General features: G+C 42.3%; 1 protein-coding gene across 2 annotated transcripts in view; it reads left to right on the top strand.

Annotated features, from left to right (window-relative positions):
- The first annotated feature begins 992 nt into the window (after window positions 1–992).
- The window catches only part of NRG3 (neuregulin 3), a 390,074-nt gene continuing 371,256 nt past the window's right edge, over window positions 993–19,810 (top strand). For both annotated transcript variants that reach the window (XM_069863204.1, XM_069863205.1), the window contains exon 1: window positions 993–1,674. In XM_069863204.1, coding sequence (XP_069719305.1) covers window positions 993–1,674 — 682 coding nt within the window. The remainder of the gene's footprint in view (window positions 1,675–19,810) is intronic.

The raw sequence follows: 19,810 nt of genomic DNA on the forward strand, positions 1-19,810 counted from the left end.
TTCCATCCCTTTCCTTCCTTTCCTCGGGCCCGCTCGCCGGCGCATACACCCTCCCGAGGGCTTTGCCCGGATCATTTATTTATCTTGTGCGCATTAAGAAACCACCATTAGGCGTTGGTGGGAGGCGCCTCACTTGGTGCGCGGAGCTGCCTCCCCTGCGCTGCGCTAGGGATGCACAATTGACCGGGAGCTGCGAGCTCGCCAGGAGCCGCCTTCTCCGCGCCCGTTTATCTGCCGGATCCGTATTTTTCTGCCGACTGGGTCGCTGCCGCTGCCCCCTCCGGGGCTTCTTTTTTTTTTTTTTTTTTTTTTTGGTGTGTGCGCGTCTGTGGATTTTTGGGCTTTTTCCCTCGGGAAGCCTCGCTGGAGTTTGGCTGCCGGGCCGGACTTAGCGCGGAGGAGCCGCGCGGAGCTGTGCCTGCCGCCCCGCCCGCGGATCGCCGCCCCCCCACTTCATCCCTCCCTCTCTCCATCCCTCCCTCCCTCTCTCTCCATCATCCCGGCGCGGGTTGCGCGCGGGTGCGCGCAGCCGCCTCCTCCCCACCGCGCAGCCGGGGGAAGGCTGCTGCGCCGCGGGCGGGGGAGGGAGCGAGGAGAGGAAGGAAGGAAAAGACGGAAAAATCCCCCCTAGCCTCGAGGGGGAAATTAAAAAAAAAAAAAAGGAGAGAGAGAGAGAGAAAGGAGCGTGAATGTGAAGGAATGTGCCTGCCCGCCGCCGGAACCGCGCGCTTGGAATAAAATAACCCGAGGAGGCCGGTCGTCGCGGAGAAGGGCGAAGGAAGGGAGAGGAGCTCGAGCGAGGAGGCCGATCGCCGCGACGGGGAGGAAGCAGCCGGGAGAGGAGCGCGCGGAGGCCGAAGAGGAGGCGGGCGCCGTCCCGCCGAGCGCGGAGGCTGCGCGGGGCGCGATGCCGGCGGCGTGACGGAGCGGGGCGCTCTCTCCGCCCCGCCGCTCTCTCCGCCGATGCCCCGGCGCTGCCCGCCGCCCCGAGGATGAGCGAAGGGGCCGCCGGCGCCGCGGCGCCCGGGGCGGCGGAGGCTGCGGCGGGGGGTCCGGGCGGGGATGGCGCCGGGGGGCCGCCGCGGGAGCTGCGCTGCAGCGACTGCATCGTCTGGAACCGGCAGCAGACCTGGCTGTGCGCCGTGCCGCTCTTCATCGGCTTCGTCGGCTTGGGGCTCAGCCTCATGCTGCTCAAGTGGATCGTGGTGGGCTCCGTCAAGGAGTACGTCCCCGCCGAGCTGACGGACGCCGAGGGCGCGGGGCAGGACCCCTTCTTCCTCTCCAAGCCCACCGCCCCCCCCCGCGGCGCCGAGACCACCGCCACGGCCGCCGCCACGCCGCGGCCGCCCAGCCGCGTCAGCCCCCGCCTCACCACCATGAGCCGGGCCCCCTCGCGGCCCCCCGGCACCCGCGGGCCGGCGCGGAGCCCCCCGCGCCCCACGGCCGCCCGGCAGCCCGCGGCCCCGCGCACCGCGCCGCCCGCCAGCGGCGCCCCCGGCACCGCCCGCCCGCCGCCCGCCGCCCCCAGCGCCCCGCCGCCCGCCTGGCCCACTGCGGCACACGCTACCTCCTCCTACAAGATCTACGTCCACGACTCGGCGCCCTCCTGGACCCTGTCGCCCTTCCAGGAGTCCACCACCGCCGCGGCGGAGCCCGGCACCGCCCCCAAAATCCGTAAGTGAGCCCCGCGTCCTCTCCCCCGGCGGGGTCCGGGGCCGCCGCCGCGTCCCGGGCAGGAGCGGCTTTCCCGGGGCGTCGCTGCCCCGTGGGGAGCCGCAGAGCTTCAAAGTTTATGCGCTTCTCTTCCCACCCCTCCCCGGGCAAGTTCCCCGCTGTGGGACTCGGGGTGAGGCGGGGGCGGCCGCGGGAGGTGACTTTAGGAAAGATGCGGACACCCCTCTCCCCCCCACCCCCCGGCCCCGCTTTTCCCGCTGCGGGGGGATCGGGAGGTGCTGGGGGTGCCCGAGGCGACAGGGACGAGCGGTGACCCGGCGGCAGCGGCGGCTCCCGGGGGAGCAGCGGGGCGGGTTGCGCCCGCGTCTCTCTGCCGCCGAGGCGCTCCCCGCACCCGTTTCCCTGGGAATACGGGGTGGAGCGGGCTCCGGAGGGCAGTTCCCTCCGCCCTGCTCCCCCGGGGAAGGAGCCCGGGCTTATCCTGTGGACCCGCAGCCGAGCGGTTTCCCGGCTCCCGTGTGCGGGCGCTGCCGGCAGAGGGGGGGCAGCTCCTCGAGGGATGCGCCGTGCCTGCTCCCGCAGCCCTGCCAGGCGCACACCGAAGGATTCGGGATAAACCTCAAAATTAATGTGGTCCGAGTGCGGGAACTTTCAGCTTTTCGTGAAGGTTATCTAAGACAAACGCTGATCCGTACCAAAAAAAAAAACAAACCCAAACTTGTGCGGTGCTATTTAGTGAAATGATCAATTAACGCTGTATTACAGTCATCGTCTGCGTTCTCTTGGCTGCAGCACAGAGAATGAGGAGCCCCGCGTCCTCCATTAACTCTTAGGTGCTTCTGGTAGGGATGTCTGTTCGATTGAACGCTGCCACCTGAATCGCTTTTACAGCCCAGGCTCCCTTCTGCATGATAACGTGTGGCTATTCCGCTAGAGGATTTTGTTAGCGAGTCCTTTGAACTTTATTTTGTCCGTTAAATCTATTTGCCGATGAGCCCTGGGGCAGAGTATATGCAGAGCAAACCGATCTTGTGAATTGACAAAATCCGGGGAAGAGCAGCAAATTGGATGTGTGCGTGTGGGTGGGTGGGTGTGCAGGTGGCGGATGGCTGGGAGTGATTACGAATAAAACTGTCGGTGAATCAGAAGAGCAAATAAGGCAGGAACTCGCTTTCCCGGTCTCTGCTACAGTAACAGAGGGAGAGAACCATCCCTTACAGGTGTGCCTCAGCCTGCTGGCTCTGTGGGTGCGGGCTAAGGGAGCCTGGTGCTGCAGAAAGAAAATCTCTGGCAGAGCTGAACCTTACCCATTTCACTTAACTGCAGGGAGCTGTACAGGGCAGGTTTTATTTAAAAACATAGCAGCAAAGGGAACCTGATTTTCAGTGTGTGTCTCTGTTTGCAAGCCTTGTGTGAGCCAGATATGTTACGTGGGGTTTTGAACTGCAGTGACTTGTGTGTCTGAAATGCTGCCTGGGTTTGCCAGGTGGGATCTGTCAGGGTTTAAACGCTCTCTTGCAATCTCTTCCTTTCTCCCCTTTTTATGTTTTTGGGTATGTAAGAGAAATCCACAGCAATTTCCGCTCTTCTATGCTGGCTCCTTACAAGGTATAGAAGGCAATAATATCCTGATTAATAAATAATGGTCAGCTGGCAGGACTCTCCTCCAGGCAAAGGACACAAAGGAAGAAGAAAACCCACAATCTTGAAATGTTCCTGGCAGTTACAGAGTCTTGTAACTGTTATTTGTTTTAGGGAGACTGCTAATATCTTCTGCAGCAGGGTGTTTCTCCTCATTAAATACAGCTTTGTTTGCAAGAAGTGCAAATCCAGCAGAAATTGACCCTGTTTGGGCACATTGATAGCAGAGATTATTATTAATGGGAGATTAAATAGATTACGTAAAAAAGGATTTGAATTTGTAGGGCATGTGGAAATTTTTTCTGGAGTCTACAGCTGTACTTCTCTGACACATAGAAGCATCTCTGAGGATACATGTAAAATTCTCTGAGGCTGCAGCATCCACCAGAGGGGAGAGGGAGAAGAAAGGCAGTCTTTCAACCATGAGCTGCTGACATGGTGTGACCCCAGAGCAAGGATCTGCATCTGCCCCGGCAGCTCTTGGGAAGAAAGGGAATTTTTTAACGCAGATCCATCCTAATTTCCCAGGTTGAGCTGTGTGTTCCTTCTGTGCCCGTTGCTCCAGCTACTATTGAAATGAAAGTCATGGATCCTGTTGTACCCCGTGAATACAAATCTGACAAGGCATGTCTGATGCCTCAGCTTTCAAAGTAGTGCACAGCCTTGTGTGATCCGCTGGCTTGGCAAGGCACATATGTGGGCAGGGGTCATTCACAGGTTATCTAGCATTTCACAGCTTTTAAGAAAGGAAGCAGCTGTCTTTATTTATACTGGTTCATGTTGCGGTTTATTTATTTATTTTTTTAACACATTAAAATGGGCTCAAAACATGACTTAGGAAAATGGAAGGCAAATCAGGAGTTATTTTTTTCAGAAAGCCGGCTGATTGCCCACTTGAAATAAATGTTGGTAAAGCCTTTTCTCTGTGTGTGTGTTCATCTGAGGAGATGTTGTGAAATCTCTCAGGTTTTTGTGGGTGTACATAATGACAATAATTCTTGGTTGTGTTTCACTCAAAGTCAAGCTATCTGTTAGCTGTTTTGAAAGTCCTCGATGAAGATCCTTCAGGTTCTGACTAAGCAAAAGCCACTTACTCATCAAATCTCACTCTGTGTCTTGTGCCTGTATGTGATTCTCATGATCACACACGGACTGTGGCTTTTCACAGCATGAACTTCTTTAGCCGGTGCTCAACATAAAAGTCGATCATCGATTTAGGATAGTGCAGCCTATAGATCAGAAAAAAATCAATCAACTGACTGGAACACACCAGTGAGGTTTTATTTTTATCAAGCCATTGGTTTCATTTCTGAAGAGTCATGCCCTGATTTTTCCAATATGCATTTTTCATGGTATTCTGGGTTCTTCAGTAATGTTATTATCTTTAAATTGAGACACTGTACTTAAAAGAATTCCTGTGTGAATTCAGCTATGAAATAGCCCTGTGGTTTCTCTTGTATTCATGCGACCAAAGGCTAATGCAGAGAATGGGGGTCAGGCAGGTGGGGCTCGACTAATGCATAGCAACCAAGGAAAGAGACGTTACAGAACTCTTAATCAATAGAACTCGTGAAGTCCAATTGCAGCCTTTTTTTATGACTCCAGACTGCAGCCTGCGTATGCTTTGGTTTCCTGCTAAAGATTTTCTGGTCCAGTCGTTTATCCTAGTCATTTCTCTGTCTGTTATGCACGACATGGGTTCAAATAACAAGCATCTGGCAGCTGAACTGTTACCAACACTAACATTTTGGTAAAAGCTGTTTGTTTTATTTTGCACTGACTCAAATACCTCTTTCACATTAAGGATGACACTTAGATGGAACTGCGGGGTTTTCACCAACTGGAGGGTGTTGTGGGAGGTGCCAAACCGTAGTAAAACCAGACCTACTCTTCCCAGAGCTATAAAACGTTATGCCAGCAAATGACACGTTTCCGTGAACGCTGCGTTATGATCGTGAGCTGTCATTGAAATTGAGGGAAGCACACGTGACAGTAAAGAACGTGCAGTTAGCATTGACTAAGATTAATGTCAGTTATTTATCAATGCATCAAAAGCTGTCGAATTGGGAAAAAAAATACTGAGGCGAACAACTGGGAGTTCTAAAAGCATTTGCTTCTTCCCTATTCCCACTTACTTTCTATTCACATACCATGAGTCAACGTACCACAGATATGATTAGATTTGTGTTTCCCATCTTCAAGACTTGTCAACAGCAAGGCTACTGTCAAGATAAAAATAATAGGTACAGAATTGTAGTCACACTGTTAAAGTGGAAGTTATTGTTATTCGTGGTATTTTACATCTTTAACTTGCTACATCTGTTTCAGCAAGGTTAGATGAAACTGGACTTAATTCCATTTTCCATTTATAATTCCTTTTATTGTTAGGAACTAGCGCAATTATTGCTGAATTCAGAAGGAAGTGGAATGTTTCAAGTAAACGTCCCACTCACAGATCTGTACATTGATTCTGTTCAGCTCTATTTCCTCTCTGTTCCTTTTATTGAAGTGTTGGAATCCCATGACCTAGGAGAGCTTTCACAGCACTAGAATGATGAGAGGAAGGGATATGGCTGAAATTACTCCATGCAGCCTTTTAACCCTGATGAAAATTCTTTAGGGGGCTGTAAGGGTTCTCGTTACATTGATTTAACCTCTGATCAGTGGTAAAAGCAAAGCCTTGCATTTTATTTGGCGTATTTTTTTATTATCTATACAAGGACATTATGTGATATATTATATGTTGACAACGGAATACCGTTATTAAATTAAAGTATTGATTCATTGCAAAGTATTATGGTAAAGTAATGTCAGTGGTTTTTCTAAACCCACAGAAAATGGAAATTAAAAATTAAAGCAAAAGCCTGTCTCACTATGGTGTCTGGTGTGTAGAGTTCATCATTGCTTTGAAACCTTCTCCAAAGCAAAGTACATACATGGATGGGTATGGCTTTGGCTTTGGCTTTACCTTAAAATTCTATAGGTCATATTTTTCAGGAAGTGGCTAAAACATCCTGTTTTCTGGTTTTGCTGATTTCTCCCATAACTGGTTTGGAAGCAAACTGCACAAGGAAAGGTGCCAGGTAAAATGATGTGGGACTACTTGGTCAGACATAGACACAAAGAAATAAGCCCTAGAAACTTTTGTTTGTCTGAGTCTGGTGGTTTCTTTTTGAGGTTCCTTGTGATTTGAACAAGTTTGCAGTGTTCCTGTCTTACCTGTGCACACGTGCCCACACACACAAAATACAAGCAGGTAATTGTACGTTTCCACAGCACCTCTTCTGGAGGAGGATTGGGATCTCAAGGCCTGTGGTGACTCCAGGAGCAGGCTTTGCTAAGCAAGAGAGCTGCTTTGGTTGTGGTTGGAGTTCAGAACAGAACCCAGAGGTTTCATTGTAGCTGTCTGGACTGAACTCCAAGTAAGAGTACAATGTTTTTGATTTGGAAGTCTCTTTCAGGTTTTGTTGTATGGGAGGGATTTGTTTTCACTGTTGCTATTAAGCACAGGGACGTTTTTTTGGAATTACAGGAGTAGACAAAGTGCAGCTAGAGAAAACAAGAAGATACTTTGTGATACAGAGAGGGTTTCATGTGCTGAGGGACTTAGTTCTTGGATTGATATGGTGAGGGTTAGAAGTGTCAGTTAATAAGGTGGCTGTGCTTGAGATCAAAACTGACGTTGTGTTTTCTCATTGCCCAGAACTAAATTTCCGAGGCGGACAGCTCTTAAACCCAGTTTTATACTTTTACCTTCCCCTTGATTCCCAATCTCAAACCACTCCATTGAGTAAAGTGCATCTTCAGTTGAGGAAAGCAGCTCCCTGCGGGGGCCTGAGTGGGCGGGCTGGCCAGGCAAGGGCCCTTCTGACCAGGACAAGGACAGAGGATGAGCCTTCAAATAGAACTTGTAGGCAGCGTGTGGAGCAGGTGAATGCGTCCAGGTGGACAAGTGCTTTTTGAGTGAGTTTTTACTGTCACAGGGGTTTCTGGGACCTTTGGTAAAATGCATTCAAGAGGAGAAAAATGAATAAAACACCCAGGAGGGAAATTGAAATAACAACTACTTTTTAAAAATGTCAGTGTCCCATTCGTCGAAGAAATACTTAAATGGATCAACTCTTCCTGATGTAATATGGTAAGAGCAGGGAAAAACTGCTAACTGTTCAGCTGTTTATCTCTGAACCTTTATCAATATGCTCAATGTTACTCTAGTAATATTCAGAAACATAGATAAAATTAATAAAACTTCTACAATTCTCTCAGTGTTTCATCTTGTTTTTTTCTTTTCTTACAAGGGCAGTACTTGGCATTTCTGAAGCTGTGTTTCTCAGATTGCATGTAAATAGGAGGATTCTGTAACTTTCAGGTCTTTTTTTGCAATGTATTACTGCTGATATTTCCTTTTTTTTCGTGTGTGTAGTTCTTACAACTGTTGACTGTAGGAGACAAAATTATTCAGCTTCAAAGATAATTCACTTCATATCGTATTTAACAAATGATTTTTAAGTCCAAAATCAGATTATTTTTTTTCCTCAGAGTAATTTGGTGTTTGTATTTCTGCAAGAATTAAACCTTTGGGAAAAGCTCAGGTAGATTAGGAGAGGCTCACTGTCCAAGAAAGCCTGGCTAAAAGGATGAAGTGAGACTTTGATTTAAAATACCTGAAGAAATTCCTGCTTTAGTCACTGTCAAATGAGTTTGGTGACTTGCTGAGCCTCCTCTTTTTGCTTTAGTGTCTCCTTTTTATTTAGTACTTTTTGGTTTTGTGGCTTTAATTTCCTTATAATGTTCAAATTAACCTCTAGGCAGTTCTAAGGTCTCTGCAGTTGTGTCCCATCATTGCCTCCTTTTTGTATTTTATGCTTACAACGAAGAGGCACCTAATCAATGCAGGTGCATTGGCAACGTGGAAGGTGCTCTCTGAAGAAAAATGGATTATTGTTTATGTTTGTATACAAAGATCTTTCACTGAGGCATTTTGCAACTTTATTGGCAAAGAATGGAGAAAAAAACCCAACCTGATAGTATTCCATGTAGAAGTTGTGTTGAATTAAGTAGTTCAGAGTCTTTGGGTTTAATTCTACAATGAGATGGCTACATGGCCCAGTTTTGCAAATGTATAGGCCCAATTTAGAGTGTGGGAGTCATGCCTTTTCTCTTTTGTGGATTTATGCACCTGCAGTATCAGGGTAAATTTATGTTAACATCTGTGTGAGTAAAGCTGTTCCTGCGTCTTAGATTGCAGTCTGGATTCTTGTAAAACATGCCTGTGTAAATGAATGTACATCAGCTCTTTAACAGGTGTGAACATTATTTAAATGTGCCTGTTAGAATGGAGTTGCCATATCTGCATTCTCTTTTTTTTGTTTGTTTTCCATTAGACCATTATCTCGTTTATTCTTTGTCTGAAATATGTTCTGTAGTAAAATATTTCTGTAGTTGCTTAGCTGTAGACTGGCACAAGACACGTGGGTCATGAATTTCTTTGCATATCACTTTTAAATAATTTTCCTTTTCTTTTTCCCATTTTTATGTTTTTTGGAGTGTTATTCAGGAAAATAATACTTAGGGTTTTGTACAGTTTTTCTCTGTATTACTTCTTCATCAAGATACATACCAACACTTATTTTTTCCTGAAGCCTGCAAACAGAAAATGTAATCTAAAACAATAGAGATGGCAAAGCTGTATTTTAAGATTTAGTTGTTTTCTGAAACCACAATTATGACATGATTTTCACATTGCTTATTTCACAGTATCATTGCTGTTAAAGTTCAAGATTGTAGCATAGTAGAAACTGAGCCTTGATTGCTGGTTGTTACCAGACAGAGGGGCTATAGCACTGCGTAACAGCAAGCCATTAATTTCGTATTAATAACAAATAGCCTCTTTTGCAGGTCTCATTATTCTCACTGTTGTCAGAACTTGTAAAGCAAGCATTTGAGATGAGATGGGGTTATTCTCTTGGAAGGGCTTTGGGGGTCTGGTTTTACTGCAGTGACAGTTTTTTTTTTCTCATGTGCTTAGCAAGGAAGGTGGAAAACGTACGATCCAGCCTACAGTTGTTGTGCTGCTCCTAAATGTAATCAGGTTTTTAGTAAAACCAACAAACTTTTATCAGAAAGCATGGCTAACCTGCAAAATTGTGCTGCACTGTGCAATGCTGATGTTTATTTATATCTTCTAGTTTAGCACATAATAAAAGAGCGTTTGTGCTCAGAGTGGCTGAGAGCTGTACCTCGCTGCTGTCTCCACAGCTGAGCGACACTGGTGAGGATTAAAAAAAGATGTAGGGAATCTTTGTTTCTTCTCCCCTTCTGGTGAATTACAGTTCAGGTGGTCAGAGGGTTATTGTTAAAATAGTACTGAGCTGTCCCAAAAGTTTTGACTTGGAACTGATTGATTAAGAGTTGCTGAAACTAATGTTTTCTTCCAGAGGGATGTGCTTTGTTAATGTTTTTTTAAGAGTAGTGTTTTGTGGGGGGCAAATTAATTTTCTAGGTCAATCTGTCAGTGAATTTGGAAAAAGAGAAGCAGGGGTTTTGTTTGAAATCTAGAGGCTAGCTGTGCTGGAATGTTATGCTGGTTGTCCTACCATTTACCAGTAGTGAATATGAAGCCTTTGTACTACCAGGGTTTGATGGGTAGTGCGTTCAATTTAGCAGAGGGGATTATTCCAGTGAGTGTCAGTGCTCCTGATTTAGAAGGGTAGAGGTACTTTTATAATTATTTCATAAGTAGCTAAACCACATTAGCTTTTAGCCTGAAATCTGGCCCAGATACGTAAGGGTCATAGCGTTAAAAGTTCAATCCTCTCTCTCTCTGTCTCTTTTTTTTTTTTTAAATAATTAAAAAGCTAAAGTCCCCTGTATAAATACATACAGCAATGGCTTTTTTTCATAAGAACTTTGGGTTGCTTTTCTTTTTAGATGTCAATATTTATTTTATAACTTGTTTTAATAGAGCATACCATATATTTCATAGGATCAGCTGCTTATTTAGAAGACTGCTTCTCAGTGTATTAATTGGTTGTGATTACTTGGCATCAGTCAACAATGCTAGTCAGAAAAATACAGGTTGTAAACTAAAATGGCTAATAAATTGTAGCATCTAACTGGTGGAAATACTCATTGAATGCTATTTCTGAGTTTATAACACACACACACACACACACTTTATAATTCACTGCTTATCTCAAAGCAATGTAGAAGTGATGCTTCTTCTGCTGAACTGAGCCTAGGTTCTTCTGCAGCAGTTGTCTTAGTGCAGAGGCTCTCTTCCTACCAAAGTTGCTTTGTTAGGAGGTTGTATGTTTGCCTCCGCTCATTGCCTTCTGAGCTGTGAACATGGCGACCTTGATGTTCATAATGGTAGTAAAAACAACACAGAAAATGCAACATTCACAGTGTACTTTTAGAGTTGTAGGATTCACGGCAGGAAGGCTCATTAGTTCTGGGGAAGGTGAATGTTTTCCACTTCGTGATGGCTGTTGGCACATTTGAGAAGAAGGGTGGGGAACGGGCAGCAGAGATGATGGGATGAGCTCTGCCCATCCACCATACGTCCTCCTCTGGGGAGACACAATCTTTGCCTTGGCTCAGCATGAGCTCTCCTGCCTTGTTCTTTATAGAAGCAGAGGGGAAGAAATGTTTCTCTTATCTTGCTGTATCTAGAACACATTCACTACAGAGGCTTACTTAGTCCTAAATGAAAAACAAGAGTAATAATAATGCTTTAAACTGGTCCTAGAAGTATCTGCCTGCGATAGGGAATTCTTACAGGTTTTGGTTCTTGGATGGCTGGATTTAATCTGAATATATAAAGCTGAAATGTTAGTGTGTGATAATTTTAAGAGGGGAAGAAAGAAGGGTCTGGTATTGTAATTGTTATTTTGTGGGAGACGGAAGAGACCAGTTATATCCACTGAATTTCAGTACAGTGCAGCGCTTGGTTACACCTTGTGCTTATGTACATTTGAAAAGCTGTCCTCTCTTACTCAGCAGCTGTAGGGGATTCGTAGGCAGACACAGCATCACTGCTCTAAGGTGCATCTATAAATAGGAACATGCACAGGTTGAGGAGTTGTGGACACCTCCTCAATCTTGGTTTCTTTACTGTGCATATTTTGGAAACCTGAGCAGGTATTTATCCAAGTTTGATAATAATTAAAATACATTTATCTCTGCTTTTAACAATGATCCTGGCTGGTGAGTGATATACCTGTAGAAATTTAAGTGTATTGGACAAGGTTGAGCTAAAAGTCCTTACTGTAAGGACTCTACTTTGGGTAGAGTTCTGTAGTGAGTATGCTAGGTGATAAATATTGATAGTTTTTGTGAACTGTTTTATTTGTACCCCGTGAGAATTTTGTTTGTTTAAAAACAATGTGGGTTTATTAGGGAGCTTATTTTTTTAAATGCTTCTAAGAAGATACTGTAAGATTATATCTAATTAATTAAATACATTACATTTGAATTATTTAATTAGAGATTATTTTTCAACCATCCCTTAACATCCTAACACTCTTAATGTTTTGGGGGGGCATTGTAATCCTGTTTATTAGTGGAATCTATATGACAGCATAGACTCTTGGACTTTTTCCTTAACAAATACTACTTAAAAATAAGTTTACTGTGTTTTGTGTAAATAGAATTAGAATCCAAGGAACTCATCTCACGCGTAACTCAGTATTCAGTGATGGCTGTTGGCTGCTCTGCAGCTCAGTGAGTATCACAGCAAGAAGCAGGATAGACCATAGACAGGCACCAGACTGAGTGTTTTACCTAAGAACTACTAATAAAAGCTTGGTAAAGAATTTAGGATCCAAACATCATTAAGCTTTTCTAATTATCACCAAATTTTGGTCCAACTCTGCATAGGCACAGAGGTAATTAAAAGCTTCTGTTCAGCTCTCTGTAAATGGAGGTTGGGATAATCAAAACACATAAATAAAGAAAATAGGAGACTGTTAGATTAAATATATGTAATATGCAATTTCAGTAGTTGCTATGGAAAATAAGCTAATGTAAAGAACCCAAGCAAACCCCAAGCTCCATGTGTAGTAACAGAGATTCAACATTATTTCATGTCTTTGTTATTTACTTTATAGAATAATTTCCTGCATTACAGAACAAAATAACTTTTCCCACTAGATATTGAAAAAACATATCCCATAGTGCATAGATGGACGTGTTGTCTGTGGATGAGGTACTCAGGCTTGAATTAACTTCTGTGCTGCACTGTGGTCTTTGGAGCTCTGCCCTTTGTTACAACTGAACAAAATTACCTTGTCTTTCCGCTTCCACCAGGAAATGGGTGACTTTGGCAGTGTAGAGCTGTTATAATAGACAGCTACTATAGGGTGGCTTCATTGTCACCATTTCTGCTTACCTATTAGCCTCCAGTTCATCCGCAAAAGTTCTTCAAATCTAGGTGAAAATAACAGACCATAAATTGTTGGTTACTGGAAGTTAGGAGACCAGGAGTGGTCACTAGTTTTTCCTCAAGCTCAAATTTTCTTAGTTGTCAATTAAAGACATGGTGAAGAGGTACAGGTGAGAAGCAAGAGGCATGTTATAACGAATATTCAAAAGGAAGTATGCTTGGCAGGTCTTATTTTAAATTTCAGAGAGCACTTGATATACTTGATTGTGCCATTGGTTGTGTGTATGATCATTTTCAATAATTTTATGACAGATAAATTTATTAGACTTAAGTACTATAGAGGAAGAGATGGAAGGTTTTGGGTTTTTAGGTGATCTAAAAATGTTATCTCCAAATATAGCAGAGATATGTTGCTGGATAACAGGGGTGTATCTGACAGCATGGCAGGGCTGTACGTGAGACACCCTAACAAGCCAGTTATGCTAGCTCACGATTCTTTATTTTTGTCCATCGGTGAGTTGAATTGGGTTTGAATTTGGGACACTCATTAGGCCAAAACCTGCCATTATGACAACCTCATTTAAGTCTTTTTAGCTGAACTTTGTAGTCAGTTGTCACCACAAATTTTAGTAACTACTATATTTTATATTGCTGTCTTGTTTTATTTTAGAACTGAAGTGTTATTGTTGCCATATCTCACATCAAAAGGAAGAAACACTTTCAGTATGGTGTAGTCTTCTATAGATAGAGTGAAAATGCTTGCTGAGTAGGTGGGATCCTTAGCCAAATCCAAACCCAATGAGATAAGTGAGAATAAGTGGGCTCCAGCTAACATTTAGAATAAACAGTTACAAAGGAGCGACTTGCTTGTCCCAGTCTGTTGTTCTGCATTTGTTCATAGTTGACTTTTATTAAATGCAGCTATGGTGATTGATCTCTGAGAAATCTGTTCTAACGATATTAATGTATTTATTAGAGGGGATTTCAGATGGAGAATGAGACAGGATTGGTAAGAGAGATATTCTTGTAGATCCACTGATAAAATTGGAGAAACATTGGCAAATGCTTTTTCTGTACCTCTTTGCTTAGGTGGTGTAACTTATTTCCCTTGCATTTTTCAACCTAGTAGGATTCCAATGAGTTTTGGTATTTTTTTTTTTTTTAATTAACTGAAAAGTTTTTTCATAACTCGGTGATGATATGCTTACTTTGAAGTGTGAATAGGTGAGTGCAGAGCTTAGTAAGTGTTGTCCTATTTGCTTATTTATCCTGCTGTTAGGCTGGGTGTTTAACAACAATATTGATATCAGAGAAACTTACTAAAGGAGACTAGGGAACTGTTTATCATCTTAAAATTCTCAAATATTCACATTATCCTAGTAGTTTGGAGAAAGTTTTAGTATGATTAGTTACTACTGGAGATGAATATTGTGTTAACACCTACATGTATGACCCCAACACAAATGTTGGCATTGAAGGTCCACTCATCATGAAATTCAAAACTTATATGAAATGATTTATACCAGTGCTTGAAAATATGTTTTGGTGATAGCCTTTTTAATGCCTTTAGGACATTTAATTGCCGTTAAGTGGCATAATCTCTGTTTGGATGGGAGAACTGGGAATATTTTGGTTGCAAATAGGATAATGAAGTGGATTGAAATCAAGGAGGAGAAATGAACGAATGGATCTGTACTATTAACACCCAGCTTGGGTTTGGCATCCTGTTTATGACGGGAGTACACGATAAGCATCGCCTAAGGTGGGAATGTCTTTTCCCAGGCAGTCATGGGGTAGCACTGCCGGTAGTAGTAATGTGTCTGAGGACTGCTCCTGTCCCTGCTGGAGTGGTACTAAAGCTGTGTTAGTTTTTGTAGTACTAGATTAAGCCTATGGTTCTCCATTTGTTACTGCCAACATCAGTGGAAGGTCTGCACGTGGTCTGATACAGGACACACACAGTCTCTTATCTGGCACAGTTGAGCCAAACTGTGGTACCCATTATACTGACCAGTAGGCTGGTATCTTTGTAGAAGGTTTTTGATAGGCTTTTATATTCTGCACGACTCTTGGTGGCTCTGTCAATCTTGATTTGTAGCACTTACATCATAATCTCATTATATGAACATCAAAGCACTGAAAAAGTTTGCGGTTTCAGATGGTTTTACTTTAAAAATAACATAGAAGTTAAAGCTTTCTAAGTGGTATGCCCCCTTCCTTTCCATGTATTTCAGACATGACCATGTGGCAGTGTGCTTATTTGATAGTCAGATAAGCATTAGGAGAAACTAAATTATTGCCTTGCCTTAGAATTTTCCTGGGAATCCTCAAATGCAGCTTTGTTAATGACATTGTCATTTGTGAAGAAGCTACACCGTAAACTTCAGATCTTAAAAGAGTATGTAAGAAATAAAAGAAAAGAGGTTTGTGAGATAAATTTTTGCAGTAAGGTAATATTTACTCATTTTATAAGTCAAGACAGTGTTTACAAACAACCACTGCACTAATCCTGGAGAATCAAAAATCTCAGTGACTGTTTTGACCCAGCGTTTACTCATAGAATCACAGAATGGTTTAGGTTGGAAGGGACCTTGAAAATCATGCAGTTCCAACCCCCCTGCCATGGGCAGGGGTACCTCCCACTGGATCAGGTCACTCATACTGTTGCCTGCTCTAGTAGGAAACAAATGACTAATGTAGGTAAAATCCCGATATCTCAAACAATCCTCCTTGCCTCTGGTATTGTTTTGTGAGTTTTGTGTAGGAAGTGCAGGTGGTTTGAATTTCCCTTCAGAAGTCTTCATTCCAGAGAAGTGTCTGTTCTTCAGAGAGCACGGTTCTGCAACTTCAGGTTGAAACAGTTCTGTAAGAGCTGAACTTCAGAGGTTTCAAGGTCATTGCTTAGTAAGGATTTACATTAAAGAAGGTATAAGTCTCAAATGCTTTATTAAACAGTTCAGAAAAAACAAAACCCCACAAATCTTCAGAGCCCCAGACACTTTCTCTGTAGACCGCGTGAAACATTTTGATAGGAATGGTTGGACTTGATGATCCGGTGGGTCTCTTCCAACCTGGTAATTCTGTGATTCTGTGAAGCTTATCAATTTTATAACTGGTATGCATATTCACTGGGAAAAGCATTAGAGAAAGTGAATTTTTAGGTGATTTAAAAAACAAACATAAAAATATTGGGGTATTTGGAGTTTTTACATGATATCAAGGTGTGGTAAAAGGATTTGGTTCTGAAGATATTTTAAATTCACTGTAGTTTCAGGCTTAATCTTGCAATAGGCACGAAATCAAATGTATTCTGCTGCATTTGGTTCTTAAAGCATAGATTGTAAGAGCTGTGCAGAAATTTCATTGATGAGTTCTATATTATTTTTTAAATAGTGACATGTAACAGTTGTTCCCAAGTGGTGTATTATTTGGAGGACATGCACACAATAAATGTAGGAGAAGCTGTCTTTCCTCATTTCATTGTTTTGATCTAGGCTGTGCTACGTATGCTTTAGTGATGCAGAAGAATAGTGGTTTCAGCATTCTGTGCTGACTGTTCTGTTGTTGCTGTTTGGTTAAGCTTTTCCTGAAATGCCCGGAAAGAACCAAACAGTAGGGGTAGGAGAAGAGGACTTCAGCTCAGATGCAATGAGAAACACAGATTTAGAAGCTCAGGAAATCAGAAAAGCAAGTGCTATTGTATGTATTGGGAAGATGAAGATTCTCGTAGGCCTTATTTATTATGATAAAACTCCTGCAAGTGGGTGAATTATTGAAGAGCAAAAAAGGAAATTGCCCCAGGATGATGCTCTATGCCCACAATCAGGTGATACAGTCTAGGATCGATTCTTGTGCTCTCCAGCAGGATCCTGGCCTGGGTGCCACCATGGAAGAGAAAGAAATAATAAGAACTGGATTGTGTAGGTAATGGTGCTCACAATGTTTTCCTTTTAGTTTTATTTCATCCAAAATACTAGTTTAGAAAAAAGTCACAAAGAGCAGAGACATCTTTTGAAATTCTACCTAATAAAGGAAGAGTTCTAAATTCAGAATGTCTTGTATATTTGCTATGAAAGTCCAACAATGTTATCTTGCTTGTTTCTTGCCCTGTACTACCTGTCTTGCTCAGTTTCCATTTCTCTGCTGCTTGCTGTATCAGACTCAAAAATAGTGTTGCAGACAATTGCAAGACAGAAGTATGATAGTTGCTTACACTTAGGCAGAGAATAACTCTTCTGTATTCAAAACTTTCCTAAATTTGCAAATTACAGGTCTTTTCTAGTCTAAAAAACTCTTCTGGGAGTCTTGGGAAAGAGAAGGATTTGGAATATTTTGTCCCACCTTTTTTTGTGAGAGTCAGAGGAGTAGTTTGATCTGTTTGTCATTATAATTTCATATTGGTTTGATGGATTTTTTTTTTGATTTTTTTCCTTTGGCAAATGCCCTGGAGTTCACAAAAGGCTTTAGAAAGTTATCTTCTAGAACCTTTTCCTGATGCTTTATCCAAATGCTTCTTTCTTTCGATAGTGGTTCGTACTGGAAGTATAAAGTTTGTAGGAGATGCTTCTCCATATATTCTGTGGTAAAGATCAATGTGCAGAAGTAATGTATTTTACCTGCAGTATCCATAATTAATGCCTGATCTTTTAGTGGAACATCTGATTCTTTCATAGCCTTCCTGTGACTGATACACTTAAATGCATTATTTATTGCCTTTACCTAATAGTTTTTTAAATTCTCTTCATTTCCTCAATAATTTGCTCAGGGTAGATTTTATTTTTGAAAGGGTGTATTGTCATTTAACTTGTTGTCTTCCCCTACTGTGTTCTCTGTCTCTCTCAGGGAAGGGAAGAATTCCTTACCTTCCAGGATTAGATTACAATGCTATTTGAAATTCTTATGTTTTATACTTTCAGGTTTTCCTGCTTCCATTTAATTGCCTCCCTTCTTTTTTTTCCAGCTTCCCAAGTCTTTTGAAAGGTTTTACCTGTTACTTGAACTGGCTGTTGTCTTTCTTGTCATTCCCTTTTCCTGCCACAACTGAGCTGCATCGTACCCCAATCATGTTTTGAATCGCTTCTGTTTTCCTGTGAGAACTGAGTCAAAACTGATCGTCTGAAACCCTTTTCTTGCTGTTCCAAGAAGCAGCTGTTTAGTGTGCTGAAGATTTGCTGCTTGAAATAGCAAAGTAATAGACTATAAGAATACAATCAGATTTTCCCCTGTTTACTGTGTTCTGTGATCTCTTAAGTGGCCACAGTGGGGTAGAATTTTCGGTATTTGCTTGCATCCATCAGGTTGAAAGTTGTCAAGTTATCCACTCTCCTCTGAGTCCCTCCTTACCTCATTTCATGAGGAACGGTTTGAAGACTTTTTCTAGCTCTAACAATGTTCAAATTCCTGTCTGATGGAGTTTTCACATTACATTTAAGTCAGTAATTTTTATATTGCCCGTAGAAATTGAGAGTGTATTTTCTGTTACATGTGGGCATAATATATTTCAGAATGACACCCAGAAACTAATATTTTCTTATAGTGGTATAGATCTATCTTCCAAATTCTGTTATGACTCCTTAAATTACATTCTTGGTATGAATATACTGCATAAACATGGCATTTTCCTAAGCATTCTGCAGTGCTCAAGGAGATGGATTCATGCAGTCGGCCCTTCCAATAAGCAAGTCCTTATCCTTCATGTTCCCTGGTAGTTCATACATGGCTGCAGATATTTTTGGGGTTGTTTTGCGTCTCTCTGCCTGACATCCAAGAGCTGTAATTCCAATTATGTGAATAATGTGTTGACTGAGCAGTAGTCAGAGCAGTCTGACTCTGAAGGATCAGTTTCCTATTGGTTTCTTCCTTCAGAAGACAAGATCCTCATTTGGAGAGAATGCCAGGGATACTTTGATATGGTTTCCTGTCTTTTACCACTTTTGCACTTCTGTTCCATTACAGTACACTGGTTTCATAGCTACTGGATTTGTCTTCTGAGGACCAAATGCATTACTGAGTTAGCAGGCTAAATCATTCTGTCTTTCCTTAATGTATGAGTTATTTTCTGTTTTAATTCACCTGTGACTAGTCTTTGGACATATAGAACTTTTGGACATTATATACTCTGCTGCATTTTTACTTCGGAAATTTGCGTTTGTGGGTGTATGTCTAATTTGAAAAGAGAAAATGGTTATGTTTGTTAATGGTTATCCATTTAGCTATTTTTTTAATGACCTTTTTCCACTTTAGATCATTATCTGGTGCTATAAAATTCTAAAATAATATTAAATCTTGGTGGAGGCAATGTATATTCTGAATGACAGATGTCTTCAAAACCATTGTTCCATCATTTTAGGAGGGATCTGTTTTCCACTTAATATTACTTTGCTTTGAATAGAAGAGCTACTAGTGAATCTCTGGTTATGGCTGTGATGTGATCGTTTAGAAAAACTTTGTGTTGTACCTAACAAGACATTACTTTTTTTATTTCTGATGTGCATAGATAGAACAGATGATGCACTTTGCATGACTTTAGCATCCTTTCTTTCTTTTTTATCTTTTTTTTTGGTTTGTTATGCATTTGGTTTTTGTTCCATGTGGTTGATAATTTCTGGTGCCTCAGCGTCGTACCCTGTGTTTGTCTCAATTGAAGGAGTGTATTGTCTGCAATTGGTAATTTTTACCTCTTTGGTCTCATCTGAACTCTGATAGGAAGTTTTCAAGTGAACTAATTCTATGGCACTGAAAAGCAAAAGGGATTGTTTCCTTTAATGACATACCCAGGACATATTAATGTCTTTACAATTATTCCATGAAATTGAGATCCTTATTCTACAGGTTGGTTTTTGTTTGTGGTTTGTTTTTTTTTCAATCATCATCACTGTTTTCCTCTAAAATGCTATTTTAGTCTTTGAACCTTATTAATTGATATCAACTGCATACTGGTTTAGCTGCACCCAGTTTAGTGGTTGCATCTCATACAATTCTGAGACAATCAGATTTTTAAAAAGTATGAAAAAGAATGTCATTTTATTTTACTCTTTATCTGAGATGATACGAGCACTGAAATTTTAATGACTGTATTTCTACCTTTTTAATAAGCGTATTTAAGTCTAG

The sequence above is a fragment of the Phaenicophaeus curvirostris genome, chromosome 9, assembly GCF_032191515.1.
Source record: "Phaenicophaeus curvirostris isolate KB17595 chromosome 9, BPBGC_Pcur_1.0, whole genome shotgun sequence".
Taxonomy (NCBI): Eukaryota; Metazoa; Chordata; class Aves; order Cuculiformes; family Cuculidae; genus Phaenicophaeus; species Phaenicophaeus curvirostris.